Below are 25,329 nucleotides of genomic sequence, written 5' to 3'. Positions count from 1 at the left end.
TATATAGTTTATTTCTCACAATCCTGGTAAGAGTTACAGGTGTATTTGGGAATCATTTACAGTTTCACAGCATATGGAGTGGCCATACAGCTTGTGATGTGAGTAACATACAGTGTGTAGAGAGCACACGATTCCGACCCATCCACCCACCACTCACACAATGGGTTTCCAAAGCTAATACTAGATTCAGCTACGGAGAAAGCCTGGAAAATGTCAGGGTACAGCGTTGGGTGTCGTACAACACTGTCAGTCACAATGGGACAAGCTAAACTACTTTAAATTTTCAATCTAGTATTTCTAGTCTACCTGCATTATTGCATTTATACGCTTTTTTTGTTTTCAAAGTCAAAGTAAATAGAATACTATATGGGAAAGGAAAAAATTCTTGACTATTTTAGGATTTGAGCTGCAGCCCATACAAAGTGTCCATAGAAGCATAGACAAGATTATAAATTCAACAAGGTATAAATTAGCTGGATAGCTTTGTGTGTAGGTAGGTGTCCATTTCCCTCCAGGAAATGTGTCTAGCAGCATATCGTTTCTGAGAGCAAAAAAAAAAACCCAAACCTGTATGTTGAACACAGGTAAAGATGTGTAAGTGACAAGCAGGTCTGGTTGTACAGGGAAGAAATCAAGGTGTCACTTGGAAAATTCCTATTGTTTGGAAAATACACTCAGGAGCTGACTCAAAACCCACCAAGGCCATTGGAAAGGTGCCTGAGGCTTCCAAAGGAACAGCAGGCATTTCAGTCTGACTTCTGAGGGCTTTGGATCAGTCCCTGGAGAAGTAACAGAATCCAAACAAACCAAAACCAAAATAAAAATCCCCTGTAATCTGACCTTCAATTTCCCTTCCTAAAATTTGAGTTCCTCCACAAACTGATAGCCAACCTGCACTGGAAGAGAGTTGGTTTCCTGGGGAGGTGAAACTGCAACTTTTAAAGGCTTCAGTTGAAACAGTCCTGGGAAAAGGCACCAGGGTTATGAAGGGCTGCTCAAAACTCAGTAAAGCCAAATTATTCCCATGTTGGTTGGTTTTTAACCAAACAAAATTCTGTGGCACCCTTGTTCTCATCAGCTTGCCCCAGAAGCTTGGCTGCTTGAAGCAGGGATATGATGCAGAACCAGGGATATGATGCAGGATGTGACTGTTGGAAAGGTGAATGAAGATTCCTTTTGTCCTGGTGGGAGCTTTGGTGCTGCAGCATCATCACACAGACAGAAAGAACCTATACATTCAGGCTTGAGATGCTGCACTGAGGCTGAGAAATGGAAAAGTGATGGAACTGTTTGAAAACTGCAAACAACTGTTTGGGAACAACCAGAAGAGAAAAGGGAACAGCCAGTCCAAAGCCTGTTCAACCCAAGTTATGCTTTTCAGCAGAGAAATCTATTTAGTTTGAAGAGTATCAAAGAGCAGAGGGCACAAGTCGCAGAGTTCTGCATATCCGAGCACACACTGTCCAGAGGAGGGAGCAGAGCTGTAGCACAAGGTAGATCCAAACTCATGAATTTGGAAAGCCAAAGGCTCTGATCTCTCACAGGAATTTGAGGCCTATTATGGTCAATTGAATGAAATGTGAATTTTAGAGGCCCAGATGTCCCACAGTTCCCTATCACCCAGTGACACCTGATCAGCTCACTGAGATGAGACAATCCTTGCACTTCCTGCATCCTCACCCCTGGCACAACAGCTGATCCTTCCAGGCCAGCAGAAATACATGTCCTCAACCTCAAAACTTCTCTTTTCCCTCTGTTTTTGGTGCTCCAGAGGGCTGAGGGAGCTCTGGCTGCAGCCAAGGGCAGTGTGTGCTCACACATGTCATCCCCTGTCAAGCAGCCAGAACATCTCACACCTGACAGGGAAGGACAGGAATTCCTGGGGATTTGTCATCCATCACAATTCCTGTGGCAGACTTACACCCTCAAAGGTGAGGGCAAATCAAAGCTTCACACACTCCCTGCTGTGACACAGTCTGGGGGCCCAGCACCGCCTGTATTTTTGGGGGACCACCTAAAACCTGCCTTAGACAACCCAAAATCTGCCCCAGCCTTGGGCTATGGAGAGGCCACATCTGCAGAGCTGCCCAGGAAGAAAGTAGGGAAAGAAAAGTGAATACAGTGCAGTGGTCAAAGGAGGAAAGAACAAGCAATGAATTGGATCAGAAACCAATGGAACCCCATAATTTGTAGCAGCTGAAGATCTGGTGTCAACAGACATCCCAGGAATTAGGGAATTTAAAAGCAAATCAGGTTATTGATGGTCTCAAAAAGAAGAGGAAGAAGTCATCATAAACCCACTTTATTCAGTTGATTAACCCCCCTTTGAGGGTTGCTGGATGGGGGCACAGGCTCCAAGGCTTTTTGGGGCTGGCAGCCAAGTGTCACTCATAAGACCCCAAATGTGCCAACAAATCCTCAGCATCAGCAGATTTCTCCCCAAAAGAGTAAAGGACCAAATACCTCCAGTGTAAATAGCAGGAAATATTCCCAATTCCAATGTCCTGCAAGGAGAATTTACTGGAATACAGAAGTGCTATGCTCCAGATCAAAGCCAATTCCTCTTTGTGGTGGGAAGTGCCCAAGCTGTGCAGCAGAACTGCAGCCAGCTCATAAACATGATGTGATGCTGCTTCCTCTCCCAGCCTCGTGGTGAAGGGAATGACACCACAGCAAGGCCTGGGAAGGGAATCAGGGAATCATTCCTGCTCCAGCATGGAGGATGGACCAGGAGGATGGAAGTGCAAGCATTTGCATTTGCAGTCCTTGTTATAATGTGAAAAGAGAACACAGCCCCTCCTGATGTCCTGGAAATTCCCCTGAATCATGCAAAGTTGGTTATAGAAAAGTTCAGGTATTTTTCTAACCCTTTAACATTGCTCAGAGCCAGCAGGAATTCATCTGGAAAAGGCAATTAGCAGAGGTTAATTTGCATGGCACCAGAGCTCATCATTTTTGCCTTTTTCTGAGGAAAGAAAAAGGGGGAAGAGGATATACAAGTTAGCATGTCCTTACCAAAACTATTAAGATAATTAAACAGTGCTTTTTCTCTCCACTTCTCTGTTCTGTTCCTGGCACCCTCTCAGAATCTTCACCGACTTGAAGCTTTCCATGGAGCTGATTGAAATTCCAAGAATTTCACCTTTCAAACATATTTTTTTCATTGCCTTCCTTTTTTGGTTTACTTCTCAAATAATCATTTTCCTCTTCAATCTTCAGCACTGTTATTTTCAACCTATTCCAAGAATAGTTCGAAGGCCGCTGAATTCTAAACCCCAGTAGCACTTCCAGAAAAAGTAAGGAATATTTTAAGGCATAAATCATCTCTCACCAGCTCCAGGGGCTTTTTGGTTGCACTGCTGTTGTTCATACACAAATCCTGATGCCAGTATAAGCAGAGCTGCTTATAAGGAGAAGAGACTTCCCTTACGCTCACTCTAAGGAACATTTATGTCAATTGAAAAGGAAATGTGCAATTGAGATGATTTTATGATGACCTGTGATCATATCCCTGGTGCCAACAAGAACTCAAAGGCCAGAGCATGGTGAAGCCAGTGGAAAAATTCCCCTTGTTTTCAGTATTCTATGGCTCAACCATCAAACTCTAGCCCATCAGAGACACAAATGGATGTTTAGTTTATCACCCAGGCCCCTAAGAAATGCTTCAGGGCAAGTGACTGTTGAGTGCTTTAAGGGAGCCCCAGGCAAGCAGGAATGCATTCTTCCCCTCCCCAAAATGCTGCTGCACAATCCCCTGGCTGCCAGATTTGTTTTCATCCTGCTGCAGCACTGCTAGAAATAACAGGACTTATCTACAGGGTATTAAATCAGTAGGAAGAGGAAGCAGAAGCATAATCCATTTCATCTCTCTTAAAATAGAAGCAGCAAAAAACCTTCTACTGAGTTGTCCAAGACAGCAAAATGACATCTTTATATTCAACTAAAATCTATTGTTCCCTAAAAAGAGATTGAGATTGGGTGCAGTGATTCAATCGAGAGTTTTGGTGATAAGCTGAAACCAGTTTTGCCAATATTTAATTTATCGACTTGATCAAAAGAGTAAACTAGCAATCTAGATCTCTTTAAATCCCAAGCACAGACTCTTGATTAGTTTTAAGTGTTAATTCACTCTCCCCATGGAGATGTCACTGGAAGGACTTCATACCACAAAAACCACACAAAGAAGGACATCAAGCAAATAACGGCGTGTGCTCAGTACGAGAGAAAAGACAACTATTTATTTAGCACAGCAGCGAGGTCAGTCATTAAAGCCTTCTGCTTCCACAGCTTTGGGGCTGAGAGAGGGGCATGTGCTCCCTCCCTGGTGCTCGCTGGACATTTTTGGCTCAGAACAAAAGCACTGCACAGCCTGGCACAGGAAGGCAGGACAGGAGCTGTTTGCAAGGCAGGGCTGTGGTGCGCTGAGGCATCTACGCTGGATCTGCCCGGCTCAACACTGGAGTCACGCTTGGAAAAGCGCTACAGCACAGTCCAGGAGGGTCTAAAAGTGCCTCAATTTAAAGCAAAGAGCCCACAGGACTGCCCAGGGGGGGAGCAGGGGCTCGGGGCTCCGAGCACACCACACACTCAGCACTTCACCAGCCAGACATCCCTTGCACTGAGGAGAAACCAGGACTGGAAAGGAATTCAGGAGCTGCATGGCATGGTGGGAATGGCACAGAAAACACATCATGGACACTTGGTGTGACTGCAGGGAACGAAGGAAGGGGCATCTCCAGCTTGGATTCTCTCCCCCTCCCAGACTGCAGCAATGCAACACAAAGGTTTGTACACACACACACACACACACACAGAGGATGTGCTTCAAGGCACACACAGACACAGAGAGGTGTTTTCCAAACCACACTGCCAAAGAGGCAGGTTCCAGGTGCTGAACCTCGACAGCAGACTGATCACAGGAAGTGGGAAATCCCTTGGGAACAGGACAGACCTCATTCAGAAACCCCTGACAAACAGAACATACAGGCTGGCCGAGCAGGGAGGGCTCGAATGAGCGCCGTGCCTGATGAGGAGCTGTGGCCCCATCACCACCTCTGGGGCGTTTCTGGATGAAATTGGTGGCCTTGCATCCGAGTGCTCTAAGGGCAGGCAGGGTTTGGAAAGGGAGAAAAGGTTAAGGCCATTGGCTGAGAACTGTTTTTCCCTTCTTCTGTTGCCAAAGGTGAAGACAAGGAAATAAAAACATTTTAGAATGGAAAACTGGAGACTCGAGTGGAGCAGGTGCTTCCCTTTCCTCCTCTGATCTATCTATGCTGGTCAGGGCAGAACAGATAGATGCTGTGCCTAATGTCACACACTGCTGAAAACAATCCTAGGCCAGAGCTGAGAGGGAGGGAGGGGGCAGGAAAGGTGGAAACATCTCTTGAAAACAGAAGTCACTGTCTGAAAATCACTACCTTAGACAGCAAAACATGAACCAGAGCAGGAGGGGGTGATTTCCTTCTGAGCAACGTTAGCAAAACTCCCTGTGAAAATTTCCCTGCCAAGTTGTGCTGCTGAGGGGAGAGGAGGACCCTCCTGCTTCTAACCCTTCCCCAGGCTGTAAGTGACACACTGCTGCTGGGAACACATCCACAGCTCATGCCAAGAGTGTTTTAGGCTACCAGGATCTCACGTGGAGCTGTAGCCCTGCTTCCCAAAACTCCTGTGAGCCCAACACGCCTGCTTCTGCCTCTGTGCTGGCAAAGGTGGAGGCATCAACTTCCATCTGCACCAGGACACAGTGCCTGATATTCCCAGAGGCCGCACACCCTTGGGAATATTTTCTGAGCTCACCACAGGAGTAGCCATGCATTCCAAGCCCATGTGCATTCAGATTTGGAGGTGAATAAGACAGACACAAGCCAAGAGCAGAATTGCCAGGTCAGGTTATACCCCCACACCATCCCATCCAGGGACTGTGCCGAGGCAGACACTGCATAGGCAGCACCTGAGGAATGAATGCACATCCCCCTCTATCCCTGCAGCCCCTGAATCCATCCATCCATCCATCCATCCATCCATCCATCCATCCATCCATCCATCCATCCATCCATCCACCCATCCATCCATCCATCCATCCATCCATCCATCCATCCATCCATCCTTCCATCCATCCCAGTTAAAGGTGCACGATGGGCTCTGTAACAGAGCTCACCCCACTGTGTCACAGCCCCTTTCTAACCATCACTCCTGCCCTGCCCATGGGCTGTGGCCGCTGCCGAGCTCCCACTGGACCTCATCTCATCTCTGACCCCACTTCAACCCAAAATGTAAGGAGTTTTTGTAACACTGTTTTGCAGCAGCCAACAGAAGCCTAATGGAAGCTTTCAGAGGCAGAGCTCCTCACCCCTTGCTGTTTAGTGCTGAGCACCGGCCAAAGCACTAAACACCCTCTCTCCTCCCCCTCACAAGATCTGGCTTGAGAGCCAAGGTACTCACCCATGAAATCAGGCTGCTCCTGAGGGCCAGGAATTTGTTTCCATTTCCAAAGTGTGGACGAGTTACAAATCCCTGTTACTACTGTCACAAGAGGGAGGCAAGAAATCCACCCAGGACAGACTCCAATGCCCTTGAAGGGGGTTCCCTGGTATAAAGCAGGTAGGTTAGTGTTACTCTCATGGGGTCCCAGGTCCTCTCTGCCCCTAACACCAGCTCATTTCTCCCCATTTTCCTGTCTTCCCATATGCTGAGAGACCACAGCCTTCAGTGGGGAAAAAAAAATCCAGTGAAAGGCCTTATCCAAAACCCCAAAAAATGAACACAAATAGTCCAGCCAACCTCGAGGGAGCTTGGACTGAGCCCACAGCACCCTGCAAAGCCCAGCCTAACATTAGGAAATACTAGATCCAAAACAAAGTCTCTCTATTCCAAACGCTGCCCACGTGACCCTGGCCAGCCCTGGGATCCTGAAGGCTGCAATGGGACTTCTCTGGGCCACAGCACAGCCCCTCTGGTCACTGTCCCGCTGGCAGCTCAGCCAGAGGAGTGACCTGATGTGACATCCAGGCTCACACCGGGCTCTGCCACGCCACAGCCACCCTAGTTCCTCCGGAGCACTTCCCAGGCAGGCATTCCAAGGTGGGATGATGAGGGGCAGATGCACAGACACCGATTAGGGATCGCCCATGGCTGTTGGGTCAGGGAGCTGCCTCTTCCCTGCCACTGCCCCTGCGCTTCCCTTGTCCTGGGATGGGGCTGGAAAAACACCCCCAGCCCAGTGTGACAGGAGAGCTGGGCCTTAGCACTCCCCTTCCATCTTCTTTACCACAGCCCAAGTTAAAACAGAACCAAACAGAAACCAAAACACAAATTGGGACTCTGAATGGGACATAGAACACTTTGGACTTGAAAACGGGACTGCAAGGAGGGGAGGGGAGGTGTTTCCCAGGGAGGGCAGCAGGGGAGGGGAGGGGACACCGTCATTTACACCGATCAGGAGAAGCTGTAATCTATACACAGCGGTATAAGCCAAGATATATTACATGAAAGAACACACTGAGTGCATGGAGTTACCCACAGCGGGTCAGACTGGCACAGTCGTCTTGAACAAGACCCTGGAGTTGCAGTTGGTGTTTGTTGTTGGCCTATCTAGCTCGCTCTCTATATATATAGCTATGTATAGAATTTCTCTGCATGCATTTGTCTCAAAAGGAGCTGTACAGCTGGGCTGGGTTCCTCATCCCCACCCCGTCTCGGTCTTCATTTTTTCCGGGCTAGGAAAGCCACTCCCACAATCACAGCCAGCGCGGCCACCGCCACTCCTCCCACGATGATCAAGGGCTTCATGTTGTCGAAGAAGCCGCCCGGGGACTCCTCGGAGCTGTTTCCCTTGTGGTCAGAGTCAGGGGACTGCCCGCTGGCCTCCTGCGGCTCCGTGCCGGCGGGGCCGGGCTTCAGGTTGCTGTGGTTGTTGGCGATGGTGGCGTCACCTGCTGCCTTCTTGGTGGCCGTGGCAGGAGCAGGCTGCTCTTTGGGGGCCTCCTTCTTGTCTGCATTCGTGGCAGGCCCGGGGTTGGGCTTTTCCGGCTTCCCGGAGCTGGCGGCCTTGGCGTCGGGTTTGTTTCCGCTTCGGACGTTGCCTTTGGAATCCATCCTAGGGGTGCTGTGGGCAGTGGCTGGATACGTGGGGCTATCCCAGCTCTTCTCCCTCGCCCAGCTGCTGCAGGAAGCAGAGGAGCCACCCGAGCTCAAGGCCTGGGAGAGGCTGTCTTGGGATCCTTGTTACGCTGGCAGTGTCCTACCTGGACATGGTACAGCACCTGGAGTGGGAAGCAGAACAAGGAGAGGTGAGTGACAGGGCAGAGCAAGCCAGTGTTGCTCTGCCTGGAGGTGATGGAGGAGGATGGAAAGGAAGACTGGAAAACTGTTGGCTCCTTCTTTTAGAACTGTGAACTCCATTCAAAGCATTTACTACAGGCTCTGTGCCTGTAGCAATCACAGAAGCAGAGAACGGCCTGGGTTGGAAGGGACCTTAAAACTCACCTCGATCATGCCACGAGCAGGGACACTTTCCACTGGATCAGAGGGCCCCAAGCCTGCACAGCCTGGCCTTGGACACTGCCAGGGATGGGACAGCCACAGCTTCTCTGGTCAGTATGTGCCAGGGCCTCAGCACCCTCCCAGGGAAGGATTTTTTTCCTAATATCAAACAGGAACATCAAACAAGTTGGACTGACTGTCATCTATGGCTGCTATACTGGGCATCCATAGTCCAAGTCCATCCTGGCTGTGTGTGTGAGGCCATTTGTCAGTGATGACAAACTCACATCCAACCAAATAAACCTTCTTTGCCTTTGCTCACCCTTTCAATTCCTTCTGGGTAAGGAGAGAACACTGTGTTCCACGGGAGAACAGATGGATAGATTCTTCCTGTCTGTCTCACCCTCCACCCTCCCTTTTGCAGCACTATCCCAAGGTCCATTCAGGAAGTGGTTAAAATGTGATCTTATGTGATACTTTCTCTCCAGATGGGTGCTGCAGGAAATGCAGCATTAGTTTCTCAGTTCTCACAGATAGCAGAGATAAAAGGATTCTTTCTACCAGCATTTTAGTAGAGCAACAGCAAAACAAAGTGCCAGATCCTCAGCTGGTGCAAAACAGAGAATTGACTGCATGGATTTACTGCAGAGCTGGATCTCATGGTGATAGAGACATCTCAGTCCTGTCATCTCCTTTCAGGGTTTGCTGGACTTGCCCATGGAGCCAAACAGGATGCTGGTGATCATCTGGGGCTATCTTCCCCAGGGAACTGGTGGAAGCAGTGAACAGCACTGCTGCACCACGGGAATTCAGCAAAGGGACAAAGTGGGCTTTGAGGAGATGAAAAACTACCACAAGAACCTCACCCCACAAAGCTGGCAGGGCAGGGTGAGCTGAGGATGGAGCTCCTGTGGCTGCACGTCCATGTGATGGGAGGAGAGGACAACACACTGGGCACTTTGCCAGCAGGCTCTGGCAGTTCAGCACCACATCAGCCCCAAGCTCAGGAAATAAAGAGTAACCAGGATCCGAGCCGCCGGCATTGCCGGCTCCCTGCTGACCTTCAGGGCTGCCAGGAACCTGCCAGGAGCTTTCTGCCTGCTAAGTGAAATCAGAGCTCATTGTCTGCATCAAGAGCTGAAGAGGCTCCTCACAAACCTCAGCCAGCAAAGGTTCCTTCCACAGCGGCTCAGAGGGCAGATCACTCCTCTAATGACAGGAACAAGGCCCCAGGGCTGCAGCAATGATCTGTGCTGCTGACTCTTCTGGGAGAGAGGCTGACAAACATGGGGCCTTCATCTCCATTTAGGAAGGAATGGAGGAAATCTCACAGAAATGAGAGGTCTGGGACTAGAGCAAAGCTGAGCAACGCCTTATGGCTCCAAAGTGTAAGATGGAAACACCTCCCTCCCCTGCTCCCCCTTGCCAGCCATTGCTTGGTGGTCACCAGCTGCTCCGGTGTCAGGCAGCTAGAGCAGACTGAGGGAACTGCAGCACCAAAATCATGGAATTCCACAGCTCTCACAGAATATCCTAAGTTGGAAGGGACCCACAAGGATCCTCCAGCCCAGCTCCTCATGCTGCACTAGGCTTGGTGACCATAAAACCCCGTATTTCTCATTGACTGCAGCTGGACAGTGCTTGCATTCCCTAGTTTGGGAAACTAAACCCTTTTGGAAAGCCCAAACTGTGCCTCCCTCACAGCTTGCTGAGTGTGTATCAGACATTTGGGCATCCTGTACCACACAAACACCATCCTGGATGCTCACCCAGCTTCAGACCTCGCTGTGGCTTGGGGCGTGGGAGGGAAACAAGGGCCTGGCCCAGTGCAAGAATATTTTCCTCTCAGTGCTCATTCTGTGATATTTCTGTAGATATCACCTGCCTCATCTTTTCCTGTGCTTCCAGAGAGCATCCATACTGCTCTGTCAGCACAAATCCCACATAAATCCAGAGCTGAGGCTGCACACAGTCACTCTCAGGACTCTGCTCCTTTGATTTGGGACCAGTTTATCCTTTTTTTTTTTTTTTTTTTTTTTCAATCTGGTACAATGAGACACAAAGAAATAGTAAGTGGAGCCCACAACTGAAGCAGGCCGCTCACATGTTAAAGAAGGGAGGGTCAGATTAATCATGGCATAAATATTAATTTACCTTCTTTGTTGCTTTGATATCAGTTAACTGGGCCACTCACACACTCTGACATTCATGTGGTTACAGCACATGGACCAAGCATTAAACTTCTGCTCTTTCCCTAGGAAAATCATGTGCAGCCTATGGAGATTGTGAGGTAAATCAGGGAGGGCAAACTCACCTTCTTGCTGAGAAATGGGGACCCTGCATAGCCCAGGCACCTCCAGGTTTATCCACACCCCTCACTGCTCCAGATTCCTGGGGGCACAAAAGCTGGTTTTGCTTGGAGCCATGGAGTCAGGAGCTTTGTCCTGCTGCCATGCCCTGCATTGCCACAAACAGAATTTCCTGATTCTAAGTGCATTTCCACTAAAAGCAACACAAACCCATCACACAGCTTAGAAAAGGTTTTAAAAGATGTAGAAACCAAACTAAGCCAAAAATCAATATCAGCAGTTCTTAAGTGCCTGCATAAAGGGCTTTTGTCTGTGGTTTTCCATCACTGCAAGTAGCCACAGGATCACCCAGCACCTCTCCAGACCCTCTGGCCTGGCTCCTCTCTGGCACCTGGGTACCCTTAGCAGCACATCCTCTTCCATCCCAGTACTTAACCCTCTTCTATGTGCTCTTAGCACCTACCTTGGGAATCATCTCTGCTCTCCATCCTGTACTTCCAAGCGCATGACCATGGTCTCATCTTTAAGCACCTCTCTCTCCCCCAGACTGAAGAAAGAAGTGATTTCCTCATTTCAAAAAACTAACCCTGCATGTGAGGGTTCCCCGCATTCCTTTGTCTCCTCCTCTTCCCTCATTCCATCACACCAAGTTTTTCTCTAATGACACATTTTCCTACCTTTCCTTTCTTCTTTAGAGCTCCTCACATCTTTTTATTCCTCCCTTTTCTCTTGTCAGCTGCTGTCTCTGCCTGTCTACCCATTCCTCCCCCTTCATCTCCCTCTCTGCTTCCTACACAGGCAGCAGCACTTGGGAATAAGATTTTGTGGGAGACAGGCTTCATTCCCTCCCTTTTCCCTGCTCCATGCTATTTCTGTTTAACAATCAGTGCCCTTTCTGGAAGGTTCTCATTGCCAGAGCTAACCAGCTCTTTCCCAGGCTGGGAAGAAGGAGCTGGTGTAATAAAATCAGGGATGATCAAGGAGAAAAAGGAAAAGGAAAGCCTTCCAAATTGCTGCTGCAAAGATTGGCACACAAACACCACAGCTCCCCTGGGATGCTCTCAAGGTCAGTGCAGTCAGACTCACCCAGAGCAACAAGCTGCCCTCCACTGGAGCAACAGGCCAGCAGAGGAGCAGCTCCCCTTGGCTCCCTGAAGGGCACTTTCCTGCCTCAAATCCCAGCAAATCACCAAACACATCTATTCATCTGTCTCCTGCGTGCACAGATGAAAGCTGCATCAATCCTGCACCGAGCGCAGTGGATGAGTCATTGCTGAGCTGAGCCACAGCTCCACCAGCATGGCCCCTTCCCTCTGCAGGGACCATCCCAGCCCCAAATCTGAGCCACAGCACAGCTCCACCAGCATGGCCCCTTCCCTCTGCAGGGACCCATCCCAGCTCCAAATCCTCTCATCCTCCTCTGCTGCTTCCATGGGGAAGGAAAAGTCAGTGTCACTTTGCAAGAGCGAGGTGCTGCTCCAGGGTGTGGGTCTGGGGTGCAGTGGGAAGCTCATCCCCAGGGTTTTTCCCTCTGTCATGAAAAGCAACCCATTTCCATCAGGTCCTTGACTGCCACACTGAGACTGGCAGCAAGGAAGGATTTAACAGCACAGTGGGGTTATGTATCAGGATTTATCCTGCAGCAAAGGTCCATCCCTACACTCCAGGTGTCCTCTAGTTGGAAACATCCATCTTGGAAACAGCCGACCACATCTGACCTGGAGCAATGCTGTGCAGAAAGAGCCAGAAATGGCAGGAAAAATCTTCAAATCCTCCCCCTCATCCCCTAATCTCCTCTTCCTTTTTTTTGTCACTCCTGCCTGTCTGGAAGAAAGGCACTCATCCCCTAGTGCACGGGACAGACAGACCCTTGCTTTCCCTACGGAAACAGCTGCTGGCACCAAAGGTGGCTCTGGAGCAGCAGAGGGAGCTCCTTCTCCAGCACTCCCACCATCCCACTCTCCTCCATCTTCTCATCTAACCCCTAAGGAATGCAGCCAGGACCACCCTGTCCTTTGGGACATGTCCTCAGGGATCTGTGCCTGTCCCCTCTGCCACACCTGGAGTGATCTGTCAGGGCTGGAAGGATTTGTCTACAGTCCCCTCCTGCAAGTGAGCAGCATTCCTGGTGCTTCAACTCCCCATTCCCAATGGGGAAAGCCAGCATTTCTCCCTTTCTCTGAGCTGCTGGGAGAACAAATGTGTTCAAGGCAGGGAGATGCCAAGCAAGCACCCAGGAGAAGGTCAGCAGAGTAGTGACTAAGCCATTCCCCATGCCCAAGAAGTGCAGCGAAGATGGATGAGGTAATGCACCGCCTCTGATATTACCATAAATATTAAAGCAGCTTTACATAAGGAGCTTGTGTTCTCTCAGCTGCCATGAGCAGCTCCCCAAGGAGGATTTTTAGCTCCCTTCCAGGCTATTTCAGCCCCCGGCTCCTGACGCAACGCACGGCAAACGTGACACAACGCAACGCAAACCCCACGCCAGCAGAGTCACTTGTCACAGACACTCCTGAATGGCCTCAGTGCTGCACAGCCAGGGACAGACTGTACAGGAGCCTGCTGTGCTTCCCAGCCCTCCCAAATCCAACCCTCAGTGACAGCACCACCCAGTCACAGCAAACACTGCTGACCCACTTCACTCTGATGAGATATTTATGAATCCTTTTCCCAATCTGTTGTTTGTTACTCCCCACATCCCTCCCCCCATCCCTGGATTAAACATTTCCCTCTCAAACAAGCCCTTTGAATCTTGTTATGGAGAGTGTCAGATGCTGGAAGCATTTTAGCAGTGGCAGCAGCTTCAAATTGCTGCCACGGGGGGAGATCTGCCAGCCAAGCCTCTGCTCCGTGGCTGCGGCAATTCCTGCAGCTGCTCAGAGCCCCAGCGTGCTCCTCACTGGTCCAGCTGGTGCTGGCAGTGACCAAAAATCTGTACCCACCATCCCCACAGCCCCCAGAGCATGGCCGGGACCCTCCTTCTTGCTCCCAGTGCCACCAAGCCATGTCCCCTCTCTCCAGGCTGGGCAAGGCATCCACACTCAGAGACTGGGTTGTACCTGGTACCAAGGTGAGGTCAGGGAACAGGACAGGTTCCTGTAGCCCAGTAAAGGCAGCTTTGCCCTCCATTTCCAAAGGGAAGGGCTCTGGGATGCAGACCCCAGGCCACCAGCTGCTCAGAGGTGTGACACCACTGCCACTGTCTTCCTGGGAGGCTGCCCAGCCATGCTGCCCACACAGGTGACACAGCACTTCAGTCTCCCCACCAGAAAGAGCCCAGAAACACGACATATATGGTCTTTTTCTACACCACAACCTCTGCAGATGACAAGCTCTGAGCTGAGCATCACCTCTGCAAACCACACACATCCTGTCCCCAAAGAGCTCCTGGGATGGATGTGGCAGACATTTTATTCTCTGAGAGGTGGAGGCAGCATTGCAGGCACACCACACTCCTACCAGGGGCTCAACCTGTGTTCTTTTGGAGGGGTTTAACCCCAAACACAGTTCCAACCTACCCTGGTAACCCACACATGTTTGTACACAGCCACGTGCACAGCAAAAACCAGGCACTGCCAAGCAGCTGTGGGAGAGAGGAGATTTTGTCTCCAGCCACGTGCTCCGACTGACTCCCTGGGGTGGGCACTGAGTCACAGCTGGCACGGCCCTGGCCTGCTGTCAGCAGGAAAAGCCACACCTGGGAAGGCCCCTCAAGTGCCACCAGCCTCCCCCATACAGTTTGCACTCTCAGACACACCTTACAGCAAAATAATTTCTAGAATTCAACAGAATCCGGAAATACGTCGCTGAGGCTGGGTTGGAAATACCCTGCTGCAAAGCCTGGCTCCTCAGGGTCCCAACACAGTCCCCAAGCTCCTAAAACAGAGTTCAGAGCACCTCAATTTGCTGTGCTAATCTCATTTTAATCTTGAGTTTGAACTTCACTCAGACACAAAATCAAATTCTCTTTTCCCCTCAACAGTTTTGGTTTTTTTTGTAGCAGAGCAAAACTGTTGCTTTTACCGTTCAAAACCACGAGGCCTTAGATCTTGAGCCTCTCCCTGGCAGGGCTGGGCGCCCCTCACCCCAAACAGAAATTCAGGGCACAAAGGAAAAGCTTCTCAGCCAGGATGACTTTTTCTTCCCATGGCAGCTACTTGTCAGGACACTGGAGCAATAATTGGGAACACTTTGGGAGACACCACAGCAACAGGAATCCTGGATCCTTAACCCATGACACCTCACAGGGATCTGGGTGCATCCTGAACCCTACCCTGGGCAACTCCTCCTGTTTTGACTTTTGCAAACACACTCAGTTCATTTCTTTAGAATGTTTTTCCAGCCATCCCAGAGTGAAAAATTCATTTCCAGCAACACCCTAGCTGGGGCCATGGGGCTTCTCTTGGTTCCCTGCTCAGCTCTGGGCCTGTGGTGCCAGCTCAGGGATAATGTGACAGGGTCAGCAAACATTCCCTGCCTCTTGGAAAATGGTGAACACTCATTCCTTCCCACCACAAAGCCCTGCTCCTTACCCCAGGCCTGCCAGGACTTGGGAGAAGCCTTTGGGAAGAGGGCAGATGCTTCCAAATTGGGGTGCTGCTCCCCAAGCAGCCACAAGCCAGTCCCCAGCTTCAGGAGGCTGCTTCCCTTTCTGACAGATCTTGCTGTTAAGGCATCTTCCTCCCAGTCCTGCATCCCAAATTCAATATCCACAAGAAAAAGAATGAGGGATATATGTGACACAGTGAAATAGCCCCAACCACTGCAGGAAGCAGCAGCAAATTCAACACCCCTCCCCAGTTTATGGGCATCCTAAATCCATCCCTTCCGCCTGATGCAGCATCACCCCCTTTGTGGCTCAGCTGGGGCCAGCAGGAAGATTCTGGAAGCAATTCCTCTCATGCAGAGCTGGGTCTGGAATCTGGCAGCCCCTGGATCTGCAGGCATCAGCCTGAAAGCTGTTGCTCTGCAGCTGAAATCTAAGAAGCCACTGCAGGCAGACAAGGGGCCAATTCCACACGAGGCAGTGACCTTCCAGGGAGGCTCCCACACTCTCTGGGGTAAAACTCATCCCTTACCTTGTGCAGCAACACCAGGGCATTCTCCTTCCCAGCAGAAAGCTGGAAAGCATCTGGGGAAGGATGGCCAAAGCTCCTCCAGCATGGAAATCCCTGCTCATGCAGCTCCATCCCTCCCTCCATCCCATCTGCCAGTCCCAACACCTGATCCAGGATGGGAACAACGTGCCAGGGTGTTCTCCAGCCCTGCATCCCAGCAGCCTGCCAGGGGAGGGGATGGATGCAGCGGGATGAAAATGCACTTTTAGGGGAGAATTGGGATTTCTTCCCCCACCCTAGCACAGTATCACAGGGTTAGATGTTGGTGTTGGGCACCGTGGCTGAGAAAGGACAGCTGGAAAACACCGAAGGTCAAACCTGTGAAGGTCAGACTTTTGGAGGTCAGTCCTGAGATGGAGCAGGGAGCTTAATCCGGCATAGTCCATCCTCCCTCTCCTGACGGCATCCTGCCCAAGCCCCACCCAGGAAAACCGGGCTGCGGCGGGGAGGTTTCCTCCTCTTGTCCCAATGCCCAAGTTCTGACAGCCTGACCTCGATTCAATTTTAAAAATCCCCTTCTTTCCCCCATTTGCAGCTTCCCAGAAGCCACCAGAGGGACAGAGAAGTAAACAGGAGCAAATCAACAGGTCCCTGCCAGCACATATCCCAGGGATGCACATGGATGCACAGAGAGCAGGGACATCAGACTGCAGAGCCTGAGACATTCCCGGAGCATTCCCTCCCTGGAAGCACCCACCGTGACTCAGGAGCCCTGGGCTGGCACCCACCCCTCTCCCATTCCTTCGGTGCAATATTCTCCCTGTTTTAACAGGCACTGCTGCCTCTGACATCTTCCTCCCTTTGCGGGTTTTTGGGGTCAGATTTCCCTTTGTGAGCTCCTCTCCAGCACAAGCCCAGGGTCAAATCAAAGGATACACCCCCTGATAGATATCAGATTCTCCCTGCCCTACAAAACAACCCCCTTTCCCTGGAAAAGGTGAAGGCTGAACCAAGATGCCGGCTGTTCCTGCTTCCCTCCTGCTTCATGACTCACAGAATTAAACAGAGTCATTAAATCCATCCAGGCAGAGCAAAAGGCAAACAAATCCCTCTGTCCATGCAGATGGGAGGGGAAAAGCAGCTGGAGAAGCGCTCAAACCCTTCCGGGGAGGTGCGGCAGCTCTCTGCCAAGGCCGGAGAGGCTCAGCCCGGGATGCTGCTTCCCCTCCTCCCTCCCAGCAGCCCTGTTTCCGGCACATGGCCGGCTCCGCTTCCCCGTGCCCGCCGCCCTCCTGCCTCCGGAGTGCTCTGCGGCATCCAGGGCCTGTCCTTGGCCGGCTCGGCCCGGCTCGGCTCGGCTCGGAGCGGGGAGGGCTGCGCGGCACAGCCCGCGGCGGCGGCGGGGAGGCTGCAGGTACGTGCGGGAAGCTGCGGGCAGGAAGCGGCCGGGAGGCGGCCGTGCGTGTGCAGGAGCCCCTCCTGTGCCTGCCTGACCTTCAGCGAGCGAAGCTGGGGCGGGAGGGGAGCCCTCGGGGCCGGCCATCCTCGCCGTGCTCCTTGTGTGGGGTCAAAAAGGATCTTTTTGCCTCGCACGGGGAAAGCTGCGGGTGCCGGCTCCAGAGGCAGCCGGCATGGCAGCCCCGGCCTCCGTCCCGGGCGGCCGCGGGAGGTGCACACTCACCTTGGGCAGGTAGCTCCACGTCTCCGTGTCTCTCTGTCACCCTGCGCAGGACATCCGCACGTCCCCGAGCTGGGAGCCCCGGCCCTTCCACCCGCGCCCCCCGTCCCAGCGGCATCCCTCCCTTACCTCTGTCCTCCGGCCGGAGCAGTCACACCTTGGGAGCTGGCTCTTGCGCAGAGAGGAGGGAGGGAGGCAGGCAGAGGGTGGGGGGGAAACTTGGGAGTTTCCCACAATGCACCTCTGCAGACTGCATGAAGATGGAGAGCAGGGAGGGGGGGAGAGGGCGCTCCAATCCAGAGGGAAGGGCTGGGATCTGGAGGGGCCGGGTGCCAAGGGGGGGCCGCAGGGTGGTGAAGGCAGCCCAGCTGCATCTCCACATCCTCTGTCATTTGGGGCTGAGCTGGCTCAGCAGTTCAGGGCCATCCCTGCGGCACTGACCCCTCTGCTGCTCCGTTTGATTCTCCTCCAAATCCTGCCTGGATTTGCAGCAATTGCATGAAACATAGCAACGAAGTGGGGAGGACACACAGGGAAAAATACCCGGGAGCAGGCCAGCCTGATACATTGGGATGCCTCTGTGTAGACCACAGGCAAAAGGAGTATGAGCCTCCCCCCACCAGGATTTCCAGCTGAGATGATCCTGAGCAGTGAGTTAAGGAATGTAAAACTGACTTGCCAAGGAGAAGCTCTGCACAGTGGAGGGAAGACACTGAAATGCTGCACCTTGTGATAGTTCTGTGCCAGCTCTGCTTCCCTTCTCCCCAGACTGCTCCTTGTCCCAGCAGGCTGGGATTTGACACCCCTTCCCAGACCAGAGCTGGGCACACAGCCCAGTCCCACTGCAGAGTGCTGTCAGCCAGCCAGGCACTGTCAGACACAGCCACCTCCTCCTCATCCTCACCAGCTAAAAGCAAAGAGACCTCTCTGTTACAGCCTCACCCCTCCAACCAGGTACAGGGCTCAAATTCCCATCCCCGTGTCACTTCCTGCTTGTATCCCAAACCTCAGCAGGTTCTGGGATTCTCTGGAGCTCTTTCAGCCCTTATTTCAGAGCAAATCGGGCTGTGTGCTACTTGCCCATCTGCCTGCACCCTGCTCAGGACCCACCAACCACCCACCAGTGCACAGCCAGGTGCATGTCATGTCTAAAAAATACTCAGGTTGCTTAAATCCCACTGCAAAGAAAAAACCTGCCTGTGTTAGAAGAGAGCTGCAGAATGAGGGGCTGGATGCAAGAACGTAAATCTCCCAGGACAGGCTGTGCTTCCAGGGCCTGCCTTGGGATGCAGCTACCCACACCCCCTTGGGACAGGGATAAGCAAGGTTATTCCTTCTGTAGTCCTTGGCTCCAGGAGCCAGCTGGGCTCAGACAGGCTGGCACAGACGGGATTAGCTGTGGCTGATGCTGATGTACCCTCTGTTCCCTGTCTGATCCTGCACCCAGCAGTGCCAGCACTCCCTGCTCTTTCAGAGACTTGTGCCAGGCACAGCCAGGACCTTTCCATGTCTCCAAACAGCTGCTTCCCCTTCCTAATACCACCCAAATCTGCTGGATTGACAGACAGCAGAGAGGGCAGCAGAGGGGCTGAATTCCTGCAAAGCTGGTGGAAATCCACAGTTTAATGCAGGGGTGCAGAGGACACCCCCAAACCACTGCTTCCCTAGCAAAATCTCTTTGCTACTTCTGTATCAGGCAGGAATATCTTCAAGGTGGCAGGAGGAGGGAGGGAGCCTCCTGCAAGTGGGAACCACCGGGTCTTGTCCCCAGAGCCTGGATGAGGGGCTCCAACAGCAGTTTCCTTGTCTTGTGATCACACACTCTGCCTGTGCCTTAGGAGATAAGCAGCCCCACGTGATGCTCTCACACGTCTCAGACCAGAATTCACGCTACATTTAAATTCTGAATGTAAACTCTTTTTTCTTTTTTTTTTTCTTTTTTTTTTTTTTTTTTTTTTTTTTTTTTTTTTTTTTTTTTTTTACTGAGGTAGGAAAAAAAAGGAAGGAAAAAAGAAGGAAAAGCTGTAAGCTGTTAAAACAATACACTTCCCCCATCTCCTTGTGGCAGAGTCACATCCCCCCTCACGCAGCGCAGGCACAGCAAGTGGCAACCCTGGCTGAGACACAGCAAGGTGAAAATGGCTTTTTCAAGGTCAGAGGGAGTGGGAAACCTTTAGAAACGGTGCTGCTGGATTTGCCCCCTCCCCCTCTGCTCACAGCACCTCCCAGGAGGAGTTAGCAGGGATAAGGACAGCCCTGGCTCCTGGGGAGCTCTCCCTGAAAAACCCACAGGGGAATGTTGGTGGCAGCAGCATCCATGAGAAGGAACATAGAATTGTGGAATTGTTTGAGCCCACTGAGGTTATCAGGACCAAACATTCCCCAGCACTGCCCAAGGCCATCACTATCCCTTGTCCCCAGGTGCCACATCCACGAAGCTTTTAAATCCCTCCAGGGATGGGGAGTCCACCACTGCCCTGGGTAGCTGTGCCAGGAATGAACAACCCTTTCAGTGAAGGAATTTTCCCCAATATTCTGTCTAAATGTCCCCTGACACACTTGAGACCATTTCCTTCGGAGAGAAACGGTTGCCCCCAGAATTATTTGACAACCTGCAAGCAGGAGGGACAGTGTAATGTCTGGCTCTGAGCAGGGAAATAAGAAGTCCATAAGGAGTCCTTAAACTCCCTGTGTGCCTTAAAACATCCTTTCTCCCTTTCCCAGTATCCCTCAGAGGCTACTTTGCTAAACACATCACCCTGAAGCTTTTTTTTTCCCCCATCATGGAAAGAAAATCATCACTCACAGAAAATAAAATCATCGAGTGGGTTACTCCCTCCTAATCCAGACAAAGGTGCCCTGCGCATAAACTGGAGCAGGCAAACCAGGAGAGCAGGTCACAGCACAGGCTCACACCCCTTTCATCCCTGAGCATCCAAAGATCCTAAAGGAGCCTCTCTCCTTTCCTAGAGCCCAAGTTACAACCCAACCCACAGCTGGAGAGGGGGGAAAAGGCTACACAGCAGCAAAACCCTGTGGCTGTTTGGGCAGCACCATTTGTCCGTACCTCAAACTCCCGGGAAAGCAGGATGAAGGACATTTCTCACAGTGGAATGACTTGCTGCAGCACCCAAGGTGGGTTTCCCTGGCAGCAGGAAGTCCTTGCAGTGAAAATCCAAGCCCTGCTCCCCCTGGGGTACTATTTATAGCCTGGAATGCTGAGCAGCCTCACCTGGAGCCTCCCCACCAGCTGGCATGGGCCTGGGCTCTGAGTTCAGTCCTGGGCACTCCTTGTTGAAGCTGTTCTGGGGGCAGCTCATCCCTGCAGTGAATTACATGGGCTTGTAATTCCTCGATAAATAAACAACTCCTCCTGCATTGTTTAAAATCACAGAATGGTTTGGGTTGGAAGTGACCTTAAAGCTCACCCAGTGCTCTCAGCACTTTCCAGCAGCCACCTGGGCAGATTCTTTCCTCTTGGGATGGGGATTAAGGATATCTCTGCAGAGGTCTGTGCTCTGGAGCCTTTGTCCCCTGAAGCATGAGTCAGAGGCTGCAGGCAGCCCCAGGCAGTTGCATTTGCTCCCAGGTGAATGAGGATGATAAAACAAGGGTGGATAGATCAGGATCAGGACCCAGAAGGAGAATGGCCAACCTACCAGAATCCCCAGATCCTCACAAATTGTGTCCTTAGTGCTGCAGCCAGACTTAGGAGAGCACTGAGCGTTGAAATAAGCAGCTGCTGGTGTGTCGGGGGCACAGGTGGGCTGGTGGGGAATTTCTCTGGGCTGGGAACTGACCCTGCTCCTCTTGGCACAGGGCACAGGTGGGACAGCAGAGAGCACATGGTCCGGGAGTCCCGCCAGGACAGGGAGCTGGGCACCTGTCCCAGGGAGAGCCCGTCCCTCCAGAGCCGCTTCACCACCCTGACCATCACCAGGGAGCCTGGGAGCAAGCACGGAGCCAAGGATGGAGCTGTGGGAACCAGCCAGGGATGTGCCAGCGCCAGCAGCGGAGCAGCCACCACCACCACCATGCTGTTTGAACCCAGTGGAGACGGGCAAACCCCGCAGGTCGTGGTGCTGGTGGGGGCCCCAGGGCTGGGGAAGACAATGATGGTCAGGAAGGTGATGGTGGAGTGGGGAGAAGGGGCACTCCACACGCAGTTTGACTTTGTCTTCTGCATTGACTGCAAAGCCATCGTCCTTCCCATGGAAGCCAGCATGGCAGACCTGGTTTCATGGTGCTGTCCTGGCCTGCAAGTGCCAGCTGGGAAGATCCTGGATGACCAGAAGAAGATCCTGTTCATTTTTGATGGCTTCGAGGCCCTGGGGTTCTCCTTGGTTCAGCCTGAAGCTGAACTGAGCTCTGACCCCAGGGAGGTGAAGCCGCTGGAGCTCACCCTGATGAGCTTGTTGAAGAAGACTCTGCTCCCTAAAGCCTCTTTGCTCATCACCATGAGGCCAACAGCTCTTGGAAGCCTGAGGCAGTGCCTGAAGGGTGAGAATTATGTGGAGATACTGGGATTTTCAGCAGCCAGGAGGGAGGAGTATTTCCACAGGTATTTTGAGAACCCCAACAAAGCAGACGTGGCCTTCAGGTTTGTCAGAGGCAACGAGATCCTCTATAGCTTGTGTGTCATCCCTATCATGAGCTGGACCATCTGCACCATCCTTGAACAAGAGCTTTGTGGGAAGAAAAACCTCCTTGAGTGCTCCAAAACCACCACAGGGATGATGATGTTCTACCTCTCCCAGTTACTGAAGCACAGGGACAGGGACAACCCCCAGGTCCTCCAGCAGTTCCTACTCCAGCTTTGCGCCTTGGCAGCCGAGGGTATTTGGAAGCACAAGGTCCTCTTTGAGGAGAAGGAAATAAAGGACTGTGGCTTGGACCTGCCAGGTCTTCTCCCCTACTTCCTCAATGAAAGAATCCCAAGGGAAGGAGAAGACCATGAGAGTGTCTATGCTTTCACCCATCTGCACCTCCAGGAGTTTTTTGCAGCAATGTTTTACGTTCTGGAGGATGATGGGGAAACTATCAGCAGCCTGGGGAGGCTTGAAAAGAACGTAAATAAATTGTTAGAAAGCTACAACAAGTCCAGAAAGGATTTGAATGTAACAGTGCGATTCCTCTTTGGTCTGGTCAGCCAGAAATCCATAGAGTACATGGACAATACCATTGGGTGCAGAATTTCACCACGAGCCAGGGAAGAGCTTCTGGAGTGGCTTCAGGGGAGGCACAGAGGCTTCTCTCACCCTGGCCAAGCACTGAAGGTTTCGGAGATGGACACTTTCCACTTCTTGTTTGAGATGAACGAGAAGAGCTTTGCACAAAGTGCATTGAGTCATTTCACTGACCTGGACTTGCAGGACACCAGGCTGACCCTGTATGACCAGATGGCTCTTTCCTTCTGCATCCAACACTGGACTGGGCTGGGCTCCGTCACCCTCCAAGGATGCTCCTTCCACTGGCGGGATCCTGAGGCAGAGCTGGAGGTGTCAGTGCCTTGGTAAGTCCTGCTCCTCCTTGCTTTAATGACCCAAAACTGCAAAGATTTCTCTTCCTCTGTCCCAAAGGATGATTCAGCTCCTCCTTCCTGAACACCAGTTTGGCCTTTCCCTGGGTGTTTGGTTCTGCAGCAGAGGATTTACTTATTCTTGGGGAGAATAAGGAACACATGGGCTCCTCCATCCGCTGCTTACTGTGGGATTGATAGTGATGGAGCTTCTTGGCTCGACCTAGCAAGGCCCACCTGTGGCCAGCTGTCACTCAAAGTTTCCATCATCTCCCTTGAAAAGGGGGATCCCTTGTGCTGGAATGTTAAATGCGCCCTGTGACTCACCTTACATCTCCGGGTGGCTCCAGCAGCAATGCTTGAAGTCCTTCGCTCCTCCAAAGCCGCAAAGGTCCCTCTGGAGGAGCTGGAGGTTCTGCTCGGGGTGGGGGGGTTGTGTGCTGGTGTCAGAACCGCGAGCAGCCAGCACCGCAGCTCTGTTTCCCTGCAGCTCTGGAGTCTCGGGAGCCGGAGGACATCCTGGTGCCCTCGTCGCGTGGCGGCGGGAGGAGCTGCCCTGCCCCATCCACCTGCTCTGCCGCGCTCTGCGGCACCGGGACAGTGCCCTGCAGGTGCTCCGGTGAGAGACGCACGTGGAGCCCAAAACAGGGCTGGGATCCGGGCTGGGGGTGGGGGCACCCGGACCACAGTGCAGGGGGTGAGTGGGTTGGTGCTGCCCCACTGCTCCCCGGGGACAATGGCAAGGAGCCAGGGGAGGCCAGGCCCTCTTTACCTGAGGGTTTGGTGGGCAGGTGAGCAGCCAGGACAGGTGGGATGTGCTGAGCCCCTGCTCTCCGTGGTCTCCCGCAGGCTGCAGTGGTGCCGGCTGTCCGAGAGCTGCTGTGCGGAGCTGGCAGCGCTGCTGGCGGAGCACCCGGGCCTGGCCCAGCTGGAGCTGGCTGACCGCTCGCTGGGTGACAGCGGCGTGCGCCTCCTCTGTGAGGGGCTGCGGACTCCGGGCTGCCGCCTGCGCATCCTGCGGTGAGCACCCCCAGAGTCCCTTGGGACTATCAGACCTGAGAGCTCCGGAAACACCAAAGAGGGTCCCCCTGGGGTGGCGTGGTGCCTCTGTCCCACACATCAGGCCAAGGAGCAACAAGGTTGTGGCATGAGGGTGGGGAACGCCACCATGGTGGGATGGCAGTAGGAGCACTCAGGAGGCTCTGAGGGTTTTCCCGGGGTTCCCGTCAGGCTTCGGTATTCCCGCATCACCAGTGCCAGCTGCGAGGACCTCGCCGCTGTGCTGGGCATAAACACCTGCCTGGAGGAGCTGGATTTGTCCTTCAGCGAGGGTCTGCGTGATGCCGGCGTGGAGCTGCTGTGTGAGGGGCTCCAGCACTGTGCCTGCCCGCTACAGACACTGCGGTAAAGTGGCTGCAGGATGGGCAAGTGCTCCCTCCTTCTTATGCAGAGCTTTCTTCTTCCCACCTGGAGCAGCTCAGCAAGCAGAGGCCAAAGCCCTCCTTCCCTCTTTCCCTCGCTCCCACAGGCTGGGCAGCTGCCGGCTGGCGGGCACCTCCTGCCCAGCCTTGGCTGCGCAGCTGCTGCAGGGGCCCCGTCTCAGCTGCCTGGACCTGAGCGAAAACGAGCTGCAAGCCCAGGGCATCCTGCAGCTCTGCCAGCAACTCCGGCATCCTGCCTGCCCGCTGAGGAGCCTGGGGTGAGTCAGGGCCCTGCCCCGACCCTTCCATGCCCGGCATGCCTGAGCCGGGCAGTGGAGGCCGCGGGACAGGCAGGGCCGCACCGGCACCGCGGCCGCTGCAGCACCTCCCTCCCCACAAGCTCCAACACCTTCTCCTCTGCTCCTGCCTCCCCCACGCCCAGGCTGAGCACGGACGGATTCAGCCAGGCCCTGCTGCAGGAACTGGACGCCCTCCGGGCCCTGCAGCCCAGCCTGAACATCGGGAACCTCCTGGAGCACGACGTGCCACAGGCCGGGGCCATGGCCCGGCTGCCCTGCCACCGCGGGGTGCTGCCGGGGGGCAGGAAGGTGCTGTCCTCCTTCAGGAGACCTCCCATCCTTTAGGAACATCCTTCCAACAACCAGAGCCACTCCTGGCCCGGCTCTCTGTGCTGAGAGTGGGGCTGAGCCTGCCCCACCCTCGGGGCACAGGGAGGAGATCCTGCTGCATCCGCGGGGCAGGATCTGGGTCCTGTCCCCTCCATTTTGCCCTCGTTGTTGGTGGCAGCAGTTGCATGCATTTGGCAGTGCCAAATAAAGACCCTGCAATCCCAGCAATCTCC

At 52.9% G+C, this 25,329-nt stretch overlaps 2 protein-coding genes across 3 annotated transcripts; one reads left to right on the top strand and one right to left on the bottom strand.

Moving 5' to 3' along the window:
* Positions 1 to 6,107: 6,107 nt before the first annotated feature.
* CEND1 (cell cycle exit and neuronal differentiation 1) lies at positions 6,108 to 17,721 on the bottom strand. Of its 2 annotated transcripts, none has more exons than XM_058806698.1 (2): positions 17,658 to 17,721; positions 6,108 to 8,261 (listed from the first exon to the last, which is right to left on the bottom strand). In XM_058806698.1, the coding sequence occupies exon 2, from the start codon at positions 8,092 to 8,094 to the stop codon at positions 7,702 to 7,704; it is 393 nt and encodes a 130-aa protein (XP_058662681.1). In that variant the 5' UTR covers positions 8,095 to 8,261; positions 17,658 to 17,721; the 3' UTR covers positions 6,108 to 7,701. The 2 variants fall into 2 exon arrangements, with proteins under 2 accessions (XP_058662681.1, XP_058662682.1); XM_058806699.1 differs by lacking the exon at positions 17,658 to 17,721 and adding an exon at positions 8,485 to 8,619.
* Positions 17,722 to 20,617: 2,896 nt separating this feature from the next.
* LOC131558718 (NACHT, LRR and PYD domains-containing protein 12-like) lies at positions 20,618 to 25,202 on the top strand. The gene is made up of 7 exons (XM_058806700.1): positions 20,618 to 20,663; positions 21,348 to 23,040; positions 23,537 to 23,665; positions 23,896 to 24,066; positions 24,277 to 24,450; positions 24,575 to 24,745; positions 24,910 to 25,202. Exons 1-7 carry the CDS (start codon positions 20,618 to 20,620, stop codon positions 25,109 to 25,111), a joined length of 2,586 nt encoding a protein of 861 aa, XP_058662683.1. The 3' UTR covers positions 25,112 to 25,202.
* The last annotated feature ends 127 nt before the right edge of the window (positions 25,203 to 25,329 follow it).

Source organism: Ammospiza caudacuta, chromosome 6, assembly GCF_027887145.1.
Source record: "Ammospiza caudacuta isolate bAmmCau1 chromosome 6, bAmmCau1.pri, whole genome shotgun sequence".
NCBI classification, from domain to species: domain Eukaryota; kingdom Metazoa; phylum Chordata; class Aves; order Passeriformes; family Passerellidae; genus Ammospiza; species Ammospiza caudacuta.
This window is presented reverse-complemented; position numbering and strand designations above follow the sequence as displayed.

Coding starts and splice junctions, on each gene's coding strand:
- CEND1 (XM_058806698.1), bottom strand. CDS start 8,094: ATGGATTCCAAAGGCAACGTCCGAAGCGGAAACAAACCCGACGCCAAG.
- LOC131558718 (XM_058806700.1), top strand. CDS start 20,618: ATGAAGGACATTTCTCACAGTGGAATGACTTGCTGCAGCACCCAAG. Junction 23,666..23,895: donor AGTGCCCTGCAGGTGCTCCG/GTGAGAGACGCA, acceptor GGTCTCCCGCAG/GCTGCAGTGGTGCCGGCTGT. Junction 24,067..24,276: donor TGCCGCCTGCGCATCCTGCG/GTGAGCACCCCC, acceptor GGTTCCCGTCAG/GCTTCGGTATTCCCGCATCA.